The sequence below is a fragment of the Equus quagga genome, chromosome 15, assembly GCF_021613505.1.
Source record: "Equus quagga isolate Etosha38 chromosome 15, UCLA_HA_Equagga_1.0, whole genome shotgun sequence".
NCBI classification, from domain to species: domain Eukaryota; kingdom Metazoa; phylum Chordata; class Mammalia; order Perissodactyla; family Equidae; genus Equus; species Equus quagga.
Genome location: NC_060281.1, coordinates 2,343,946 through 2,366,714, shown reverse-complemented (window position 1 = coordinate 2,366,714; position 22,769 = coordinate 2,343,946). Strand labels below are relative to the sequence as shown.

The 22,769-nt window shown below is 42.1% G+C and overlaps 1 protein-coding gene across 1 annotated transcript in view; it reads left to right on the top strand.

Annotated features, from left to right (window-relative positions):
- Positions 1-22,769, top strand: part of COL19A1 (collagen type XIX alpha 1 chain) — a 304,996-nt gene that overhangs the window by 258,350 nt on the left and 23,877 nt on the right. The window contains exons 36-45 of the mRNA XM_046638990.1: positions 1,701-1,754; positions 3,161-3,214; positions 5,461-5,505; positions 7,497-7,547; positions 7,632-7,676; positions 8,130-8,156; positions 11,229-11,282; positions 17,101-17,145; positions 20,126-20,170; positions 20,274-20,336. Coding sequence (XP_046494946.1) covers positions 1,701-1,754; positions 3,161-3,214; positions 5,461-5,505; positions 7,497-7,547; positions 7,632-7,676; positions 8,130-8,156; positions 11,229-11,282; positions 17,101-17,145; positions 20,126-20,170; positions 20,274-20,336 — 483 coding nt within the window. The remainder of the gene's footprint in view (positions 1-1,700; positions 1,755-3,160; positions 3,215-5,460; positions 5,506-7,496; positions 7,548-7,631; positions 7,677-8,129; positions 8,157-11,228; positions 11,283-17,100; positions 17,146-20,125; positions 20,171-20,273; positions 20,337-22,769) is intronic.

The following is a 22,769-nucleotide window of genomic DNA, read 5'->3' as shown; positions in this document are numbered from 1 at the left end:
CCTGAAGTAGCAGATGATCCCATTTGGCATTAGATGGACAGGCCTGACAGGGCTTAGTTCTTGATCTCATTGATGCAAAGAAACTTGGTCCCATAGAGCCTTGGTCCCATAGAGCCTTGGTCCCATAGAGCCTTGGTCCTATAGAGCCTTGTTCCCATAGAACCTTGGTCCCATAGAGCTCTCATAAATAAATAGGCAGTAATTTCACCATGGTCTCTTCACCTAATATTCATGATATGTATAAAAATAGATATTTCATCACAGTAAAAAGTAAAGTAATTTTATTATAACAATGAATGGCTTGTCAATATAGAAAGATTACTTAGTAAAGAAAATTAAATCCTGAAACAGGAGAACCATTCAATCTAGAACTTGATACAGCATATGGTTATCTGAAACAACAAAAGAGTGTTTATAAGTTTATTTTTCTGATTATAGAAGCCATCTGAGTTCATTATAGAAAATTTGGGACATATACAAAAGCACTAAAATGATCAGTTACCTCTATTTGCACTGTTAAGGGGGGACTGTTGGTAATAGTAGCATGATGGTCCACAACCCCCCATCCACGGTTCCAAAGCTCAAAAACCTTTGAAAACACTGGAAATTTTTGCCAAGTTTGCAGCAAATTCATTGGGCAGCAAAATCTGACTTGAACTCGTATGGAGCAGGTCTATCTATTTATCCCATTTGGTGAGAGTATCATGTGTTTTGCTACACAACTATTTATGTCTTTAGAGGGTGCTGCCTCAGGTGCCGCTGAGAGGGTGACACAATATCTAGTACAGGCACCGTGTCACCTTTAGAAAAGATCGAAAAATGCAGAATTCTGAAACGCATCTGACACTAAAGTTTCCAGATAGGGCACTAGGAACCTCTATCATTCTTACCTTTTATGAAGTGTATTTATAATTTTTTAATAATTTGGACCTTACTCTATGTATCTTTTGTAACTTTTATTTTTCCATGTTATCCAATAGTTTGCTGAAACATGATTTTATTAGTTGCAAAATATTTCATATTATGGATTTTATGTTATTTATTTAACTAATATTCTGTTGTTGACACACTTGGTAAAGGAAAAAAATTAATGACACAAGTTACCAGTTATACTTGCCGGTTCTTCTTTGAATATATAGATTATCAGCATCTTAAACCCTATCCAGTATAGTTAGCGTTATTCTACAAACCCAAAGAGAGGAGGGAGGGGATAGCCATTCACTTTTATGCTTAAGCCATTAAAGGGTTCTAAATTTAAATTTGCCGTGAGCCAAATTTCTTCTTATAACAAACTGGCCAGCTAAACTAAATATTATATCATGAAACATATTCCCTTTTTCCTCCAGCTGAATGGAGCGTTAGTGTAATCATATATTTCTTGGATGGTACTCTGACGATCTGAAATTGTAGCTCCATGCTTTAGCCATGCAGATTCTCAGTGATGCTGCTGTTGGTGGGGTGGCTCTGTGAGATCAGAAATCCTCTGTGAACCACCAAACACATTAAATTATGTTACAGAGTCTGTGTCACAGCATTGTAGCTCACTATCCTTTAAGAGGGGTTTTTGTATGTGACATATATCATGTTTCTTGCTTAGCTAATATAGATATTTAATTTTCAGTAGTCAAAATATTTGATTAACTAAAAGGCTTTATTTCCAACAATATAACCGATTTTATGGTAGGAACTATCTCTTCTAGGGTCTTCAAGGAATTCCAGGCATTGCAGGTGCTCCAGGTCCAACTGGACCCCCTGTAAGTATTTGCTAAAACTGTTCCACTCACGGTTCGTATTTGTTGAGATGATGCAAGATGAGCTGACGTTCCTCATTCTGTCCTCTGTGCCTCTATGGAGATTATCCACCTGTTGCCCAGAAAAGTAACATCCCGCATCTCATATTTTCATTTATTATCACTTAAGGCTGCTGAGGGTCGTGGAGACTTGTCATCAGAATTCTACTGGACCAGAGCAGTGTGTAATTGAGCTCGTCTATTGGAATGGGAGTTGGGTGTAAAGAGCGTTCTATTTTTTAGTTATAATTTTTTGGCATGAACCTGTGGGAGAGAGATTCAGATGGTTACACCGTTACATTCTTCGGTACCATAAACTAAGAATTTATTTTCTAGAGGGAGAAAATGGGCCCAGGATTATCAGATTCCATTTATTTCTATTCCTGTTGATGAATTTAAATACCCTCTACTTTAGTCAGCACTTTTTTTCTCTGTCCCTCAGACACAGTGTCATGGTTGTTGGTTTTCGTTATCCCATTTTCCTAAAACAGAATCTTTTTTTTTCCCAATGGCTAAAACCAATCTCTTATTAAAGTGGAGCTCAAGTTTAGGGTTGCCAGTTAAAATACAGGACATGCCGTTAAATTTGAATTTCATATGAATAAATAATTTTTTAGCATAAGTTTGTCCCCAATACTCGATTTTTATTTGCTAAATCTGGCAACCCAACTCAAGCCTCACCTTCTCCAACCCTCCCCTCCTCAGAGCTGCCAAGCAGATAGTATTCACTACACGAGGAGGAATGTAATCCTGTTCCTTAATGTTTTGAATCATGGGTTTGTCATAATTAAAATTTTACCATGTGTGCTTTTACCACAGTTATGTAGAACAAACCTGGCTTTCAACTGTACACTAAAATTAAAAGTTAAGAGAAAGAGTTGTGAAAGGAACCATGAAAATTTTATGGCTAACTCTTTTCTCAAAGAAGAATTAAAATTGAATTTTATTTTCCGTTGGTAAAATGCAGAGCGCATAACTCAAGGTGCACATTGTTAATTCTGTTGTGTCTTGAAGTATTTAAAATGTTGATCACTACCAGAATTATAGCTCATTTAGGAAGGCATAATATTATGTAAATTGCCATTTAAACAGCAAGGCTAAATTCTTAAGTGTATCAAAAGGTTCTAATGAAGGTCATTAAACGTGGTTGGCCAAGGTGAAAAAGCGACCATGAATACAGATTTTACCCTTCCAGGGGCTTATCAGCAGGACGCAGCTGCTGTATCAGCCCGAAGAAATATAAGCTTGTAGGACTGATTTAATTAGGATCAAATGACCTTCAAAATCTATTGATTATTAGCAACCAACTTCAATACCCTGTGCTCATTTAGTTGTTGTTTCCATAACAAACTTAGTTTTGTGTTTTACAGGGCTTGTTGGGAAGAACTGGACATCCTGGTCCTGTGGGAGCAAAGGGTGACAAGGTACACAGGAAAAGCCTCACTCCCTGTCCGAACTGGGACTTAGGGTAGGGGCAGGGTGTGACCATTTGCAGGGAAATCTGTCAAATCAAAATTCCTGAAAGTAAGAAGGATGTCCAGGAATAGCTATTCTGCTAGTGGGCTTGGAAGGACATGGGTCCAGCAACTCGTCTGAATACGGGAGATGTGCTCTTAGGGGACGGACGACTAGAGCACTGATGCTGTGGAGCAGAAGTCCAAGCTGGATGCAGGGTCCTAGGCAACTAGCTCTGTGGAAGAAAGGGGTGGGTGGGGAAGCCTCCTGGACAGCCACAGGGAAGGTGGTTTGCATCGGGGAGATCCAGCCACAGGTGCCAAGGCTCCAGACAGCATACTGGCTGGCAGGACCAGGATTCCATAAATGACGGGCTTGCTGAGAAAAATCTGGAAGTTCTGTGCTTTGAGGGTCATGGGGGAAATTCACTCAGGAACAAGGACAACTTGTTTCCTGGGGAGTCTGGTTGATTGGACAGATGAGTTGCTGTGGTCAGAAGGGAGGACCAGCAGCAGGAGGGTCTCAAACAGGAAGACAGCAGGGCCCTACATGTTCACCTGATGTAGGATCTCAACTGGCCCCATGGTGTGAGTGCAGACAGAGGCAGCAAATGAGAGAAATAAAGCTAGCTCTTCAGGTTGCAGAAATAAGTATCGAGAGTCCACTGAGCTGCTCGGTGATGAGCAGCTGCCACCCAGGCTCGTCAAAGTGGGGCATGATGGCCCGAAGGAGCAAAGGAACCCTGAAAACTTTGAAAGGCAGCAATGTGCTTATTCTAGATAGTCTCAGCACATTTTTTTCTGATGGTGTCCCGAGGAGCTTGCCCGACCCCACCAGCCTTTTTTGTCTGTTCTCTATGGAAATCATTCAGTCAGAGATCTGCCTTTTGAAGTTAATGGGCATTCCACACTGAGATGAGCTTTGGGGCACAATCAAGGATGAAAATATGACATTTAATTGTGCCAGGGGAAAAAAAGTCTTTTCAATAGGCACATATTTTTCCTTGTTTGTTGTCCTCTCATAGTTCGTGAGAACTATGACATAATTCTCTGAGGGACACTGCCAGCAGTCAGCAGAATGTGACATGTCTGAGAGCAAAGGCACCATCAAAGCCGTTTGCAAAAAGACAATATGCTCGTTGTCACTCATTCTCAGGCATCTACACTGCAAGAACACTGTACGGTTTATTTTTATTGATAAAGATATAAACAGAAAGGTTTTTTTGGTACTTTCTTTTGTTACTGAAAAAAAATGGGGAGATTGGAATGAAATCTTTCATCAAATTTGTGGAAATGGACTGAAATCCCTCAAAATTCTTGGGTACTGTAAGTAGGAATTTTACTCTCTCTGGATTTTTCATTAATTAACCATTTCTTGCCATTGCCCCTGAGTTTGAGGGACTTAAAAAATTTTATGAGGCTGTTATTCTAAAGGAAAAGCAGTTACAGGAAGAAGTGGTTAAGGCACCAACGAGACTATAGTCCATCTGCTTACTATGGACCGATAAGCAGTCTATGTTTTATGAAAGTAAAAGTGAAATCCGTTTGTCAACTTTCAACTTGAATTCATTTTCACAAATTCCATTTTCAGTCTGCCTTGCCTGTCGGCAGCACATCTGAGCCCATTTAAATTGCGTAGAACATTTCTGTCCAGCGGACCTGCCTGACAGGGCTGTAACATCTAATATTAACTGAGGAAGGGAAAGAAGTTTCTCCTCCTGCAGACGCCACACAGGTTGTGATTTTCTACTCCGATCAAGATATGTGGGTGCACCCTCTAGTTCCCAAAAGATGAAAATGGTGGCAGTGAGGGGAAAAGTGAGGGGCTGACGGAGAGAGCCGTACCCCAGAGCCTTCCCCTGCTGGCAGGGACTCTGCTCTGTGCCCCCACGTGGGGAGAGAGTCCCCGGCTGCACTTGAATCCAAGACATGATCGTGTGAGTTGTCTGGCTCTGTCTAGAAATAAGCCTCGTCCCTGGGCTCACACGGTGAGAATCTGAATGGGCGTGAGAGAAGGCATTTATCCTTCCTGTGGTCTAGAAGTGTATTTCCCCAGGTTAGGAGAGCGCCAAGGTGAGTAAGACTCTGCAAGACAGAAGCAAAACAACAGGTCATATTGATTTCAGAATACGGCTCTCTGAGCAAGCACAATCTGCTCCATAAACCCAGGGTGGAAATGTCCACGCCATTGATTTTGGTCTGTATATCCCTTGCAGGGCAGCGAGGGACCCCCTGGGAGACCTGGACCACCCGGACCACCCGTGAGTTGCTTCAGGATTAAAACTTAAATTCACACGTCTACTTAAGACTTTTATATCTCAGGGGTCAGACTCTGTGTAGACGTTCTCAAAGATACAAGTCATCTGCGTCTCAGGTGTAAATATGAATGACAGTGGATGGAGCTTTGGGGAGGCCTGGTTTCTCCCCTTTAGCTCAGCCCCATGTGCAAATCTGAGCGTACTGTGGCCTCCCTACCGTGGACTCAGGACACCTGGGTTTGTTCCCTGCCCCCACCCCTCCTCTTCACTTCCTGCCTGGGGGGCCCTGGGAAAGGCGTTTAACCTCAATGAGCTCATTCACAGAAAAGAAAGAGGCTTTAAAAAGAGATCCTTTCCGGCAATGGGAGTTGGTACAGAAGTCGGTATTACGCTATGTGTGTTCATTACCTTCCATGATGTCTGAGAGGCCAGGAGATTCTGTTTCTGTAGCAGCTAGTGAATGAAATGTATGAGAGCCGTGGACGTTTCCACGCTCACCATCGAGACAGGTGTGCACTTTCTAGGCTGCAGACAGGATGGCTGCCTCTCTCTGTGGCAAGTCTGCCCTCATGTGGGGCCACAATCAAATCGCAGCAGAGCTCCCGTCCAGGCCAAATGTTCTTTTCCACCCTGCCTCATAGGAAGAGTTGAAGAAGCCAAACTCCCACAAGAAGGGGCAGAATTTGCCTGTGACTTTCTAAAGACAACGAAGATATGTTATTAGTCAGCATGCATTGCCTGCTTTGCACACATAAATGAAGAGATTTGCATTCTGTTTTCCTAAACCTGTTCTTCATTTTGTTTACTTACCTTCTCCCTTGACAAGGAAACAGGGCAGAAAGCATTTGGGGCTCAAATCCTATAATGCACTCTTTCCCCAGCGAACAGAACAGCAAAATATAACAAGAGCTCACAAAAGGGACCTATGTATTACAACGGGCTTAAGAAATCTTCCTCTTCCCCCTGAATTCTCCAAAATCATGTATTCTTCCAGACAGATTACATGTTGTCTTGGCTGGGAAATCTCCCCTGGGAATCTCAGACAAACTCATCCTTCATCTCTCCAGGACTCAGCACACTAAAATATAGTAGACATTCAGCAATCATCAGATGCATGGGGGGAACAACAAAGGAGCCAACAAACGGAGTATCTTTCCTTCCATCACTAGTGTTTGGAAGATGCATGCAAATCACGTTCACCAAGCACCACTGGCCACTATTGTCCCCAAAACAGTGAAATGACGGCTCCTTCAATTTTGCAACTGAAATGTGGGAATCACAAGGAGGAAAATGCAGATTATTGACTCTATGGGAATTTTTTTAAAAGAAGGATAAAAGATCCTAACTAAAATTTTCATATGCAGATTTTTCCTGATTGCCAAAATGTTATGAGTTTTAAAGACTCTCCAGTGAGTTCTCCTTAAGTGTTAGCTACTCTGGGACTTTCCATCCACAGGTCAATTTTATTAGAAATTTCTTGTTCCCTGTTGTTGTGAAGAATATGTTTTATAGAAACATCCACACAGGTTGTGAGTAACCTCATCTCCTCCATTTACTCTGATTTTCTGTTTAGTATGAAGAGACTGTGGGAAAAAAATCATTCCCCAGTCACGTCTTCATCAGCACTGCCGTGTTGTAGCTCACAGGCCAGCAGGCTGTAAACAGTTAGCATAAATTGGCAATTCAGAAGCTGAATTTTAATGAGTAAATCCTATTTTCCCCTGAATGCATTAGTGTCTCATCTGTCAACCCTGGACATTGTCGCATCCACTGAGAGCGTCTGTGCGTCCAGGTGTAGCTCATGCTCCTTTACATTTTTTCTCTGCATTTGCTTTTGAAAAGCCAAAAATGGAAACACTGTATTATTTTACTTATAGCATTAAACCCACTTTCTAACATAGAATGGGAAGAATATCATTTGGTAAAAAGAGAAAAGGTGGAGATACTAACTATTAACTTGAAGGAATAATTCTATACCTCACTTCTTTCCTAAGGGTGTACCATTCAGTGAAGGAAATGGAATGAGCAATTTATATAAAATCCAGGTATTTACTTCTATAATTATGTAAAATCATTTTTCAGTTATGAATGACTATAAATTCTTCTCACCTTTTTTCTTTTTTTTGAAGGGAGGTGTGACTGTTCCCAGTTATCCAGGGCCACCCGGCCCCGCTGTGAGTACACTTGTTTATCACCAGGCATGTTTTCATACCTGAGCTGAACAGCCACAAAAAAAAAAAAAAAAAACTCCTGAGTACACTGAAAAATACTTGTTACAAATATCACCAAAATTTTATGTAGGAAGAAATAAGTGGAATCAATTATAATAAAACTGAGAAAATATACACAGCCAAAAAAATGGAAAATAGCATTCTTCATAGTGGTGTCACTGTTAGCATTGTAAGTCTAAGAACTCAGTCAGTGTCCAGGCAATCGCTGTCATGGGAGATCCAGCAAGTTATGTTGCCTCATCTTATTCTTCAAATCCAAATGTAGCAAAATGAAACTTGCAAATATTTTTATGTGCATTCAAGCAAATATACAAATTGTTTGGACAAAAATCTTTCATATTCTGTAAGTTTGCTTCAGTTGTTATTTTGAAAATGACCTCCCGTGTTTTCTTACAGGGTCCAAAAGGCGATCCTGGCCCGGCGGTACGTGCCCTCGCGTGTTTTGTGTCATTTAGAAAATGTCTTGATGAAAGTTTGAAAGAACGGCATCCGGCAGAGATGCTCTGCCATCTTAGATGTTTGTCAGTTAACATGCTGGAGGCGGCAGGCAGGCCACCAAAGAAATGCCAGCAGCAGGCTCTTCATTTTTAAGATGCATCAGTCCTGATGTTGTCACTACCCTTGACGTTTGTCTCTTTGATTTGTGTCTCTTAAAAATCCCCCTGTGATGGAGGAAGGCACATTAAAAGCTCCTGATAAATGGGACACTTTCTTCTGATAGGTCTACTTTGATGATTCATTCAATGTTCACTAGATTGTGGAGGAGAAATTCTTACTGGGAAGAAATCCCTTAATACATCTGCCATCAACCCTACAAAAAAAAGAAAGGGACTGTTTATTTGCTTTGAATGTCTTAGGCAATTATTCCGTAGGAGATGCGGTGTGCTGTTGTAAACCTGCTTATTAGGGGTAATATATCAGGAGATTAACACTCAGCGCAGAAAGAGATCATGTCCTCCAGCCGCCCAAGTGATGATAATTGTTCTCAAGCATCCTTCTCAACCATGGAGCTTCACTGTAAAACTCTGCCAAGTTCAATTAGATTCCCTTTTTTCCTTGGCAATTTTTCCTGTCATGTCCTTTTCAAGCATATGCCCCAGCCTTCATATTTCATTTGTACACCCTCTTAACCTTTGTATATGTACTTGAAACTCAGATGTGCCTGAAACTGAAATAAACTTTCATGCCACTTTCCACTGCCATGTGACAAAATTTAAGGCCCTTTCATGACAGTACAATTTGGTGAAACTGGATGAATACATTTTAAAGGAGCAAAGCAACAAGCCATAAAAAGTAATCTTTTACATCTAAATATATTTTCAGAGGAGATGCATTAAAGAGCTTATCTTTTGTTGTTGGGCAATATGTATTAAAAGTCAATTTGTTTTCCCCCCAAAAGCATGATTTCAGCCCACTAATAGCACTTTCTGAACCCCAAATATGTCACTCAGAGGTATCCTTTGTTTTGTTACACGTGGTGCCCTTTCTTTATGTGGTGTCACCAGCCATATCCCTCATTCTGATTTCAGTTTGCTGTCATCCTGTTGATAAAAGTTTGCTCCTGCACACACTTACACACAACACATCCCCCTGGGTCACACAGGGACACCCAGACTTCTCACTGACTCTCTGAAATATTCAAGTGTTTTCATTAATAACTGCAGATGAAGATGAGAAACCTTTTAAAAAAGCATCCTAGTAAAGGATGAATTATAATTCACTTGGACTGGGAAGTGAATGACAACAAAAATGTAGACAGATTTCAGTTGAATTTGAAGACATTAGGCTTCAAATTTCTTAGCTGCCACAAAACATGAAGAATAAAAACCAACTGAAGGACGTTCCTTGAGTTTAGAGATGTGAATTAAGCGGATGAAGCACAAACCAGAAATGTAGAACCATGAAATTAAATACTGTGTGAACCTTCAGGTTTACCTTAGATAAAACTTTGAAGTTATTCTTTTGGGCTCTCTGTCAGCACCAAAATGCTACTCCATTTCCCACCACTTGCCCAGTGTGGAGAAATAATACCCCATACCATAGAAATAAGCCAGCATGGTAGAATTAGAGGTCACAGAGTACAAAATGGAAAAGTCATGATGAGGGGGGTGAGGGGAGGTTTACTCTTCCAGCATCCTTCGATTCCCATGACACTGGATCTCCACCACTGTTTCTAATCTGTTCAGTAAACCTTTATTGATGAAAATTACCCTTAATTGAATTTATTATCTTCCAAAGTGCTCCATTTCATTCCTTTGGTATTCAGTTCATAAGTGGCTTTCAATTAAATGTTTAATTATTAGCTACTTTCAAACAAATATTGATTGGTTGCTTGAGCACCTTCCTCTGTTCCAAGGATTGTTGAGAATGTAAACAGAGAGGATCACAGAGCTTGTTTCCCCTGTCAGTAACCCAGGACCTCCTTCACAGAGCGTTGTGTAAAACAGAATCTGAACATCTTTGTTTTTTCTGATTGACAGTTTACGTATTAGTGGACATTTAAAAAGATTTCTGAAGCATAAAAAGTATCAATTCATACGCTTGTTCATTAAGTATTCTGTAATAAGGACAATATCATAAATAACAATGGCAGAGTGTGATATTTTTGAAGCAGAGTAGAATTATGCATGCAGAAATACATTTACTGATGAAATTGGGATGCTCCCTTTTCTATGTGATTATGTTGAAAGCGTCCAGTGTCCTAAGAAAATATTTGCAGTTAACATTAATATTAATGATAATTCATTAACAAGTAGATATCCAACAACTACCCACGTTTTCTGTCTTGATTTAAAAGCCCTAATGTTTATCTGCTCAAGGTTGGCAGCTTCCATCACCCTGGCTTTCCTAATGTGTTCCTTGGGGACCTATCGGCCCCAGTTAGCCTGGGCCCATACACTAGAATATGTAAAAGATTGTTAAAAATGGAATGCTTACCCGTCTCCTCTCAGGGACCCATTGGCTTGAGCAGTAGCTTTCAGAATCAGCGGACAGGCTGCTCCTGGGCCGTTCTCTGAACCACACAATTCCGTCTAGCTGCAGAAAGCAGGGAGGGATGAGGTCTTTGCTTTGAGAGTCCATCTTCAGCTACTCTTAAAGAGTTTAGCCATTTTCTCTGGGATTCTAGCAGCCCCAGGCACCTCACCAATTGGCAAACTTTATTAAAACCCAGCCTTTCCTTCTAATTCTTATTGAAATTGGACTTGTCACTGACCAGAGGGATTCATTCTGATTAGATCCTTAATCAGAATAAAAACAATTAACCAGAAAATACACTCATACTTCTCCAGGGAATAGCTTGATTCTCAAACTGTTTTCAAATGCCGAATGCAAGAATACAGATGCTTGAAAATAGAGCATACCATTTGCTTGCTACATTACCTGTCAATGCTTGAGGGGGTATTTTTTTGGGCAAAAAATATCTTTGCTTTGGAAACCAGTGCTTAAAAACCTTTTGATCGTTGCTCCTGCATTTCTTATGTTTGTTTTTAACAGGGAGAACCTGGTGCAATGGGGTTGCCAGGACTAGAGGGATTTCCAGGTATAAAGGTAAGTACAGAGGTTAGAAATGCGTTCACTGATTCGACATTCAAAAATGTTTACTGAGCACCTTCAGTTAGTCCAGGAACTGGCTTAGGTTTGGGGATCCAGAAAGGAACAAAAGAACAAAAATCACTGCCCTCCTGGAACTGATTTTCTAGGAATGGGATACAGAAACTAAAAGAATAAACATTAATAACTAATATTGTTAAGTGCTATGGAGAGAAAGAAAAAGTAGAGCAGGTTAAGGAGCACCAGGGAAGGCAGGGCGGTGATTTTAAAAAGGGGGCCTGAGAAGGCAAGATCTGAGCAAAGACTTGAAAGAGGTGAAGGGGAGTTAGCCCAGCCCCTCATTGGATCTGGAGATGGAAGGTGACTGTGCTGTACACTTGAAATTTGCTAAGAAAACAATATGGTGGCTCTGTGAGGTGATGGAGATGTTAACCAGCTGGACTGTGGTGGTTACTTTACACTGTATACATATATCAAATCATCAAGTTGTACACCTTAAATATGTACCAAAAAAAGAAAAAAGGAAGCCACAGCAGGTCTAAATGCCCTGAGACATGAGCGCTCCAGCCACATGCAAGGAGAGCAGGGGCATGCCTGTGGGGAGAGTGGTGGGAGGTGAGGGGAGAGGCAGGTGGAGGTGAGGAGCAGCCCCAGCCTGTGGTCGTACAGAGCGGGGCTCAGTGTGGCCAGGACAGGACCAGCCAGTCTACAGGCACTTTGGTGGGGGTTCTGCAGCCAGGTAAGAGCAGACACTGAGAGGAAGCAATTGAACACTTGTAGAGCAACTTGACTTTCCATGATATCCAAACATGGGATCGTAGGCTCATCTTGTTCCTGATGTGTTAAAAAAATAAAGAAAGAAGTAAATAAACTGCTCCTTGACCACACAGAGTTTAAGTGCTAAGAAAGAGGCTTATTGGCCATTGTAGGGACTTTATCTTTGACTCTGAGTAAAGTATGGAGCCAGGAGTGGTTTCTGAGTGGAAGAGTGTTAGGGCCTACAGCCTGAGGAGAAGGTAGAAATGGAGAAGCCAGTGTGAAGACAATTCCCGTAATGCAGGTGGGAATTATGTCAGCTCAGATCAGAGCAGAAACAGGGAGGCAGAAGGAAGTAGCTAGATTCTGGATATATGGAGAAGGTAGAACCAATAGGATTTTATATTTTCTTTCCTTAGCCCAGCCGTTAAATGTTGCTAATCCTCCGAAATCTACTTCTCCTTCTTTCTCGCCCTGCGTTCTCTCCAGGGAGTGGCTTCAGTGATGATCTCATGCTGATGAGTCCCAGATGTCTATCTCTAGCTGAGATTTCACCCTTGAATTCTAGACCTGTGTTCACTAAGCTGCTCGGGTGTTTCCCCTGAACAGACCACCTATGCCTCAGAGTGTAGTTGTCCAAGCTCCTCACCTTCCACCTCCCTACCCACACTTTATTACAGCTTGTTTTACGTATTCAGTTGTTCCCTATCTTTGACAACTATCACTGCTGACCTTGTATGTCAGTTCAGAACACTAGGTAACAATCCTCACTTTCCTTTTCCTCTACCACCCACCTGAGCTTAATCATTACCTTCCCCTGGATCTCACCTGCTCGATCTATCTAGAGGTCGGCGACTTCTCACCAATCCTGTTACAACTCTCACAGTTTGGGCGACCACCACTTCTTATTAGCATTATGTCCATTTTTAAAAATTTAAACTAATAAAAAAAAAGTTCACCCATCTCTCTACCCCCTGCTTTTCCCCTGCCCTCCCAACCTCTAGCAACCACCAATCTGTTCTCTGTATCTATGAGCTTGGTTTTTTCCTTTTTTTAGATTCCACTTGTAAGAGAGATCATATGGTATTTGTTTTTTCTCCGACTTATTTCATTCAGCATAATTCCCTCAAGTTCCATCTATATTGTCACAAATGGCAAGCTTTCATTCTTTTTTGTGGCAGAATAATATTCCATTGTATCTATGTTTACCACAATTTCTTTATCCATTCATTCATCAATGGACATTTACGTTGTTTCCGTATCTTGTCTATTGTGAATAATGCTGCAGTAAACATGGAAGTACATGTATCTTTTTGAGTTAGTGTTTTTGTTTTCTTCAGATAAATACCCAGAACTGGGATTGCTAGATCATACAGATGTTCTATTTTTAATTTTTTGAGGAATCTTCATAGTGGCTATACCAATTAACATTCCCACAAACAGTGTACAAGGGTTCTCCTTCCTCCATATCCTCACCAACACTTGTTATTTCTTCTATTTTTTTACAATAGCCATCCTAACAGGTGTGGGGTGATCTTATTGTGGTTTTGATTTGCATTTCCCTGATGATTAATGATGTTGAGCATCTTTTCATGTAGCTGTTGGCCATCTGTATGTCTTCTTGGGAAAAATGTCTGTTCAGATCTTCTGTCCATTTTTTAATCAGATGGCTTGGTTTTTGCTATTGAGTTTTATGAGTTCTTTGTATATTTTGGATATTAGCCCCTTATCAGATATAGTCAACAACTCCTAGTTCCCAATAGGATTTTCTGAATGGTTGGATGTGGGTATGAGAGAATAAAGTCAAGGGTGACACCAAGTTGTTTGACCTGAGCAACTGGCATAATGGGGTGGTCATCAACTGAAATGAGGAAAGCTATAGGCAGAGCCTATTTAGGGTGAGGATGATCAGGAGTTAGTTTTGGACATGAGGTGAAATTTGGAAGTATCTGTTAGACAACAAAGTGGACATATTGCATAGGCAGTCTGTGTCGAGTTTGACAAAGGAATCTAAGTGGAGATGTAAATTTGGTTGTCATAAAAATATAGATGTTGTCTTAAAGTCAGGAGACTGAATAAGGTCACCCAGAGAGTGACAGATTTTTGAAAAAGAGAAGAAGATCAAGGACTGAGCCCTGAGGCCCTCCAACATTCAGAGATCAGGAAGAAAAGGAGGAAAGAGCAAGGGAGACAGGTGAAGTGACCAGGGAGGTAGGAAGAAAACTTGGTGTCCTGGAAGACAGGTGAAGATAATATGTCAGGGAGAAGAGAGTGATCACCTGTCTCAAACACTGCAAATAGGTCAAGTATGATGGGGATGGGGTCAAGTAGGATGGCCAAGTATTGACCAGTGGATTTAGCAATATAGAGGTCAGCTATCACCAAATAAATTATTACAATTTCACTATATTGGTAGGAGCAACTGCTAGACTTGAACGGGTTTAAGAGAGAATGAGAAAAAAAAAATTAGAGACAGCAAATACAGTATAAATAATGCTCAAGGAGTTTTGCTGCAAAGGAAAGCAAAGAAATGGGCCAGTGGCTGCTGGAGGAAGTAGGAAGCCTAGTTAAAGTGGATTTTAAGTCCATAGAAATATCAGAATGTGTGTATGCTAAAGGAATAATCCAGTAGAAAGGGGAAGGGGAATGATGATATAGGAGGAGAGGGGAGAATTGCTGGAGTGATGTCCTTAAGAAGCTCAGAGGGAAGGGGACCTAGTGCATAAATGGAGGGTTTGGCTTCAGAGAGGAGCCTGGATCTATCTATGGTAACAAGTGGGAAAACAGAAGATGGGGTGCAGAGGCTGATATGTGGGAAGAGTAATTGGTTACAGTCTATAGAAGTTCTTTTCTGGTCGCTTAAAGCTTCTCAGAGATGGAGGAAGCAAGGCCATCATTTGAGAGTGAGGTGGGGAGAAGAGGCTAGGAATTTAAGGAGAAGGACTTCTAGGAGAGAGGACCCCTCCAGGGACCACAGAGTGTGAGGCCTAGGGGCCTGCTTGAGGTTCATGGTCAAGAAGTGAGACCAGTCAGCGAGTTCTTCTCCAGCCATGTTCAGACAGGTAAAGGCACAGAATAGGAGGTGAGTTAGTTTAAGCAAGGTTCCCATTTCGACAAGTGAGTGCTAGAAGCAAGAATGGGGCAAGAGAGTCAGTGGCATGTGTACACAAGGGAGTCATTACAGCCACTGACCATGGGAGTTAAACTCATTAAGCAAGGGAGAGAGGCCATCCAGGGAGGGAAGGATAATGAAAAATTTGTAGCATCAATGGGCTGGAGGTCTTGGTGGCAGAAAAGTTTTGGGGAGTCCAAGGTACTCAATGAAGTGAGTTAGAACAGGGAAGATAGTGGTCCAGGGCTGGAATGCATGAGATTATGGAGAGGATGCAGTCACTGTTATTGACAAGGTCTCAGGTATAACTATGGAAATAGGTGGCTGATCACCAGAGGAGAGTAGTTCGAAGAACTGAGAGACCCGAACGTTGGAAGGATTGTCTTGTCAGAGAGAAGGCCTCTTAACGTCCATCTTTATCAGATATGCAAATTTTCCATTGAATAAAAAGTTCCTGTTATTCATTTCAAGGGTAAAAATCTCCTAATTTAAAAGGAGCAGAGTGAAACTGACAAGAATTACCTGTTTAAATCATTTGCCCACTTTTCTATTAGTTCTTTTTCTATTTGACTGTAAATTTGCTTTCTATATTAAAGACATTCCTTCTATCTTATATGTTGGCGTTTTTGTCCTACTTGGTCTTTGCCTTTCATTTTGTGTTAATCTTACTGTATATGTAAATATAAATTTAATGTAGTCAAATATAAAACTATTTCTCTTTATCATTTCCTGTTTTGCTTTTATGCACTAAATGACTTTTATTCTTATTCTCAATCAGAATCAGAGAGTCACATATTTTCTTCTGGTTCTTTTATGCTTCATATTTTATTTTTTACTTAATCTATATGGAATTTACATGGAGTATAATATAAGGAGGAATCAAATTTTTTCAAAGAAATTATTCAATTATTAGCACTATTTGTTGAATAATATACCCTTTTCTTTACTAAAACCCTATTATAAGTGTTGGTCTGTTTCGGAGGTTTCCGTCATATAGCACTGATGTACTGCTTAACCGTCTGCCAATATTCCATTATTCTCATTGTTATAGCTTTATTACATAGTTAAATATTGGTATTGCTAATCCCTTTATTATCCTTCTTTTAATTTTTTTCTTTTATCCTTTCATTTATTTATTATCCTAGGTGAAATGTAATATCTTTGATCAAGCTGCAATTTCGTAAGAATCGCACTAAATTTATGAATTAGTTTGGGTAGCAATGACACTTTTACAACATTGCCTCGCCCTCCAAGAATGAAACGTTCTCTCCATTTAATCAAGTCTTCTTTTACGTCCCTGAGTGAAGTCATGAAGTTTTTTAATGCAGGTTCTGCTCCACAAAAAGTGCCATTTTATTGTCCTGTATATGATCATGAGTATTTTTAGCATTGTCAGCTTTGGCTGAAAACACCATATTGCTTTTGGAAAGAGTTGAGTCACTCTACCATTCAGAGCAATTCCAGGGATCTTCTGATTGGCCTCCCGAGGAGAACTGTGAAGTCCCTTGTTCTAAATCACTGTTTTCTAGCAGCACATCCAATGAGACAACTACAGGAAAAGCTTGTCAGAAGACATTCAACGTGCTTAGTCTTTGTAGTGCTGGTAATGAATTACTTCTGAATATGTGTAATAAAAACATTGACTAATTTTAGCTGTAGGTATGTATGGAGTCCTGTTAAAAATAGGTCACAGAAATGATAACATGAATTCTTGTTTTCATTAAGATTGCTTTAGTGTTATGAAGAAAGCTGTAAACAGGTTCAAATGGCTGCTCATTTTATTATTTCCCTATCTACCCTCTAGCTTCACACCAGCTGATATTGATAATGCTTATTAATTCCAAAGAAAAACTTTACCAAATCCAAATGATTATTTGAGCTTTAATTTTATAGGTAAAGATTTTATAGATATCATTATAAGTAGCAATGTTTTTTAAATCCCAACAGGGAGACCGAGGCCCAGCAGGGCCCCCAGGAATAGCCGGGATATCGGTGAGTCCGTTTTATCTCACATTATTTTGCAGGTAAATGCTTCTGTCTCCCCAGTAAACCCGCGTGGGGAGTACACTGTGAATCCTGAGGCGTTCAGCTCCTGAGACCCCCACTTACCTGGGAAGCGGTGCTTGTGACGATGCACTGATATACGAGCACAGCTTTGAAAAGCTTGTTTTGTTTCTCTATTCTGGTCATATTTCAAGGTTTCTCAATCCTCAAGACACAAAGTTCTCACCGTCAGACTTGTACTTCAGGTTCTTTGTATGAGGCCGCAGTCGGCCTGAGTTCTCCCTCAGCCCCGTGCTATTAGCAGAGCTTTATCGCTGCTAATGTCTCCTCGTAAACTAGCCCTCCAAGCCTCGCAATCATTTTTGTCGCTCTCTTGTGTCAAATGCTTTAATCTCATCAAGGTCTTTTCAGATGAATAGGAAGTGCTCCAGGAAAGGTTGAAATCATTTCTCTGAGCCTGAGGGATCGTTCTGAAATTCATTCATGATGCTCTAATTAAAATTTTGTGGCCATGCTTTACGAATACCAGCCCATTTATCCTCTTGCTGGGTGCCTCTGCAGGGTAGGCCCAGGATAGGAGAGTCGATAGAAACCACCTGCTTGAATCACAGGAACGTGAGAAATATAAGAAAGGAGCCTACCGTCACCACCCATTACCCACTGACATCTACTGACACCCAGCACCAGCCAGAGCCACCTGCCACCCCCCCACCAGCCCCATCCCTGAAAAGGCCAGTAGCCACTCTACTTCACTCTGTTCAGTTGCTGAATCTAATAACAAAAAATAAACACCCATCCGTAGTCCATAGAAACCATTCTTTATAGCGGATGAGATCCCTTTATTTAGCTACTCTAGCTCAAGTTAAATATTAGTATTATTTTAAATGTAACAAGAAAATATTTTCTTTAGCAAGCACTTCAGAATTTTTTATACAAGAAAGTATCCCTCTTGAAAGCTGGCTCACAGTTAATTCCCTTCCTCCCTTTCCCTCACTTACTACCCTTCTTCCAAACATATTTGCAACTCTGTTTCCAGAATTGCCCTGAGTCCCGGTACAACCTGCCGCCCGATACTCACACCCTGTTTTTGTTTCCATGTCATATAATGAAGCTTAATTCCCACTGTATTCACCCAGGAGTGACTACACATTACTTTTGGCTATTGCCCTAAAGTAAGTCTACGTTCAAAGAAAAAATATTGACAACCATTAAAGTATTTAAAAGATGATAGGTTAAAAGGCAATCCAAATGAAGAATTCCGAAGACATTTTTGAAGGATGCAGCGTGATTGGAATAAGGGGCTTGCCTGCCACCTATTTGGATGTCTAAGAGCTGATACGTTTGCCTAAAATGCAGTTTTCATATCTCATAATTAAGAGGATTAGCTGACATTACAGAAATAGAGAAGGGGTAAAAATGTTGCACACTGCCAACATGTAACTGTGTAATTGAAAATGCAGCTTAATTTTTTATAACTGGACCTTACTCTGGCTCAGAAAGTAAAATAGTTAAAAGATTTTCAAAACAGTGGTGATGGTTACACAACAGTGTGAATGTGTTTAATGCCACTGAATTGTACACTTAAAAATGGCGAAAATGGTAGATTTATGTTATGTGTATTTTACCACAATAAAAAATTTAAGATGGTTGTTCTGGTTGCAACAGGGTTGAGCCCCTCCCGCTCAGGTGCATCGTGGTCACTCTGCTGAGTACCAAAGGGACCCCATCGTGCTCTCCCTCGGCAATCTATCCCTCTCCAGCATATGCAGGCCCTCCAGGGTTCTCCAGGGCTTCTTTCTCTCCCTTCCTCCCAGGATGGCGTGTGGTCCAGAGGAGTCTGTAAGGGCTGGCAGTGGGCGGGGCCTCTGGTCAGCCTCCTCCCCTAGGTTCTCCTGCTTCTACCTGACTTGTGGGATTGCTGCTACCTGCTGTCAGTGTCCTGATCCTTCGTCTCAGATCTCAGGGCCCAGGCACTCTGCACCCCTCTGGCCCCCCACTAAGACCCTGTGGACATTGCCCTCTCAGCTCCAGCACACCCCCCACCTCAGGCACACAGGAGCGTCAGGAGCTCCCTCTCGCACCTGCAGGCAGCCAGGGAGCCAGGGAGCCCTCTCAGGCCCGTGTCCGCCTGGGTCTCCACTCACCATATCTGATCCTGTGAGGGAGGCTCCTCCCAGAATTCTGAACAGCAAGTGGGAAGAAGCTCTTCCTTTTCAGCTTCCCTGGCAACCCCCTGGGGTTTCTCTGATCTCAGCCCCAACCTACCCCATGTAGCTTGTCTTCCCCCACCATGTGAGGTCCAGGGAATAGGAGGTGGTTCCTTCTCAAAGGCAATATCTCTCAGCCTGGTCTGGAACCTTCAGCGCTTCCCCACCTGCAGTCTCTGCTGGTCCATCTTCCTCTCTTGTCCCTCCCTGTGGTCTCTCAACCCCGGGATTTCTCTGTGGTCAGTCCTCAAGGACACATCTATTGATGTGTATTGGAACAGGTCAACCTTGTCCTCTCCCTTTCAACAAAACACTGCTTTTCAAATCAAACAAGCTTTTTTCAGCCTATCTTACTATGAACATAAAAACCCTCTTATGAAACTCCAAGCCTAGGCAGGACCTCTTTGACCCCCTGTGCCCTCCCACCCCCCAAACTAAAGAAGAGGTGCCAATGGGCACAAGAGGGACTTCCAGAAATGAGGATACATTGTTTCACATTTTCAAAACTATTGTCCTCCCCTCCCACGCCCACCACACACGCATATGTGCCTTCAGAGAACAGCACTCCAGTCTGCACCTCAGAGCCACAGAATCAAGTATGGGTCCCCTGGACTCTGTCCCATTAGGAAGGTCATTTCAGTGTAGAGAGAGACAGCCCTGGGAGCACAATAAACTCACGGGGCGGGTGGGGGGGAGGGAGGAGCATGTGGCATCATTCAGTAATTAGGCTCCTAATATTTCTCCTTGATTTGACTTCCCAGGGAAAGCCTGGAGCCCCCGGGCCCCCAGGAGCTCCAGGGGAACCGGTGAGTTGCCGGTCACTTACATAACAGTTGTACTTGTGTTGTACCGTGTGCAGTTTTGAAGATTTTCTTGGCACTTAATGTTTGTCTGTGGCTGTGTCTACAGGGTGAGAGAGGACCTGTTGGAGATATAGGTTTCCCTGGACCAGAAGGACCCTCAGGAAAGCCAGTAAGTACTTTTTACCATTTAAAATTTGCCAGTTTGAGAAGTATTCTAAGTATTATCTCTTCCCTTATCTCCTTGGAAAATCTGAGATTTGAATAAGTAGTTTCCAAGCAAGTAGGAGCAGATTCTGCAAATCGATTTTTTGGGGTATGCTTCTCACTGAATGTCTGTGAGGGATCTTTATGTCTTAAACAGTGGTGAGAAAGGTGAGATTTTTTTTTGTTTTAAGTATCAGGAAATTAGACTCATTATTTCTTAAGTCTAATGTTCTCACTGGAGTTAAAAAAATATAATGGCCTATCACCTCCTAAAATGTAAAGAAGCTGAAGACTCACAGATATAACGCTTGGTGTTAAGCTAAAAACTAAAGCAAAAGCTTTTGTCTCAGATTCCCTTCTTTATCTGTGAGCCTTGTTCTGACACCTTCATAAATTGCTGCTGCCGAATATATTATCCCCTGGGTCCTTAAAGAGCTCTTGGCTACTGATACATTGTATTGATGTGATGTTGTAACAATCATTCCTACTAATTCAGTTAGATTCGGCACCTGTTCGTCTGGTCCCTGCTGTTTGCCAAGGATGTGCTGGGCCCTGGGGGAGGGGCTGCAAAGATGAAGAAGACATGCCCCAGTCTCAGGTTTATTCTCTATAGAGGGTCACTGCTCCCGTGGCTTGTATATTTACCATGTGTGTGGGGGAAGGCAGTGCTATGAGGAGAACGGGACTGCAAGTGAACGAGCAACACAGAGTTCGAGGCGGCTGGTTAGTGTCTCTGTGAAACCTTCAGGGTCAGTGTATTCCCTGGCTGCCATCCCCCCAGAGAAGGCAACTGAGAAAATGGGAAAGATCTGCACTTTAGGAGTCAGAAAGACCTGGGTTTGGATTATGACTCAAAGCGTATTGTGAGTCACTTAAGTAATAAGCCATATGGTGAGCATCTCCAGGGCCTGGCCCTGGGAGGTGCTCGGTGAATACTGGTTTCATCCCCTTCCTCCCCTTCACCTCCTTTTACCAATGCCCCATTCCCAACCCCTGTAAGCCGCCTGGTAACTGCTTGTCATTGGGCTCCCAGGGCATTATGCAAAAAGGAACGTGTTCATTCACCAAGTATTTCTCAGTACCTACTACGTGCCAGGCACTGTTCTGGGTCCCAGCAACTCCTAGGGTTTACATTCTAGTGTAGGGACACAGACAACAAACAAACACACAATTTCAGGTAGAAGAAGATCTGAGCAGGGTAAAGTCTAGATAGCACTTAAATAGGGCCATCAAGGGCTGGCCAGGTGGCTTAGTTGTTAAGTTTGTGCTCTCTGCTTCACGGCTGGGGGTTCATAGGTTTGGATCCCGGGTGCAGACCTAGCACCACTCATCAAGCCACACTGTGGAGACACCCCACATAAAATAGAGGAAGATTGGCACAGATATTAGCTCAGTGACAATCTTCCTCAAGCAAAAGAAGGAAGATTGGCAACAGCAACACATGTTAGCTCAGGGCCAATCTTCCTCACATAAATAAATAAATAAATAAATAAATAGGGCCATCAAAAAGGGCATGCCATTTGAGCAAATCCTGCATGAAATGAGAGATCAAGCGATGGGGAGGTCAGGGTTTCTTGTTTCAAGAAAAAGAAATGGCTCTAGAGCCTGGTGTGTTATAGGAACAGCAAAAGGCATGAAGTCAAGAAAGAATGAACTAAGCTAAAGAAGAGGGGAAAGATGGTGAGGGGGAGGTCGGCAGTGGCCAGGCACGAGGAACTTCTGAGCTGTGAACAGAGTTTGGATTTCATTTGAAGCCTGATGGAAATCCATTGGGGCATTTGTAGCGGGGAAGGAGAAGGGCTGGACTGCACTTTAAAGGATCACCCTTCCTGTTGTGTGGAGAGCAGACTGTGGCACACAGGGTGAAAGCAGACAGAACAGTGAGGAGGCACCGCCACAACCCCCACGAGAGGAGATGGTGGTGGGAGCAGGGAGGCCATGAGAATAGGAGAATTTAGGATGCATGTTGAAGGGACATCCAACAAGACCTGCCAATGGAGCGGATGTGGAGTGTGAGGGAGAGACAAATCAAAGCTGGGATTTGGGTTCTGAGCAATTATGCGTGAGTGGTGCCTTTGGTGAGATGGGAAAGACTGGAGATAGGTGGGCTGGGGAGGGGAAACCAAGAGTTCTCTGTTTCGGACATGTTCTTCTTGAAGCTCTAGTAAATATGCAAGTGAAAATGTCAAGTAAGCAAGGGACAAGCGTCTGAAATTAATGCAGGGGCCAGGACTGGAGAGGATGGTTTGGGTATTTAAGCCCAAACCTGGATGAGATGGAGTCACTGTGGATAAGAAAGGGAGGAGAGCACTTGAACTGTTAGGAAGAAGACCCAGCAACAAGACAGAGAAGGTGCAGCCAATGGAATACGATGAAAATCAGGTCAATGAGGTTTCCA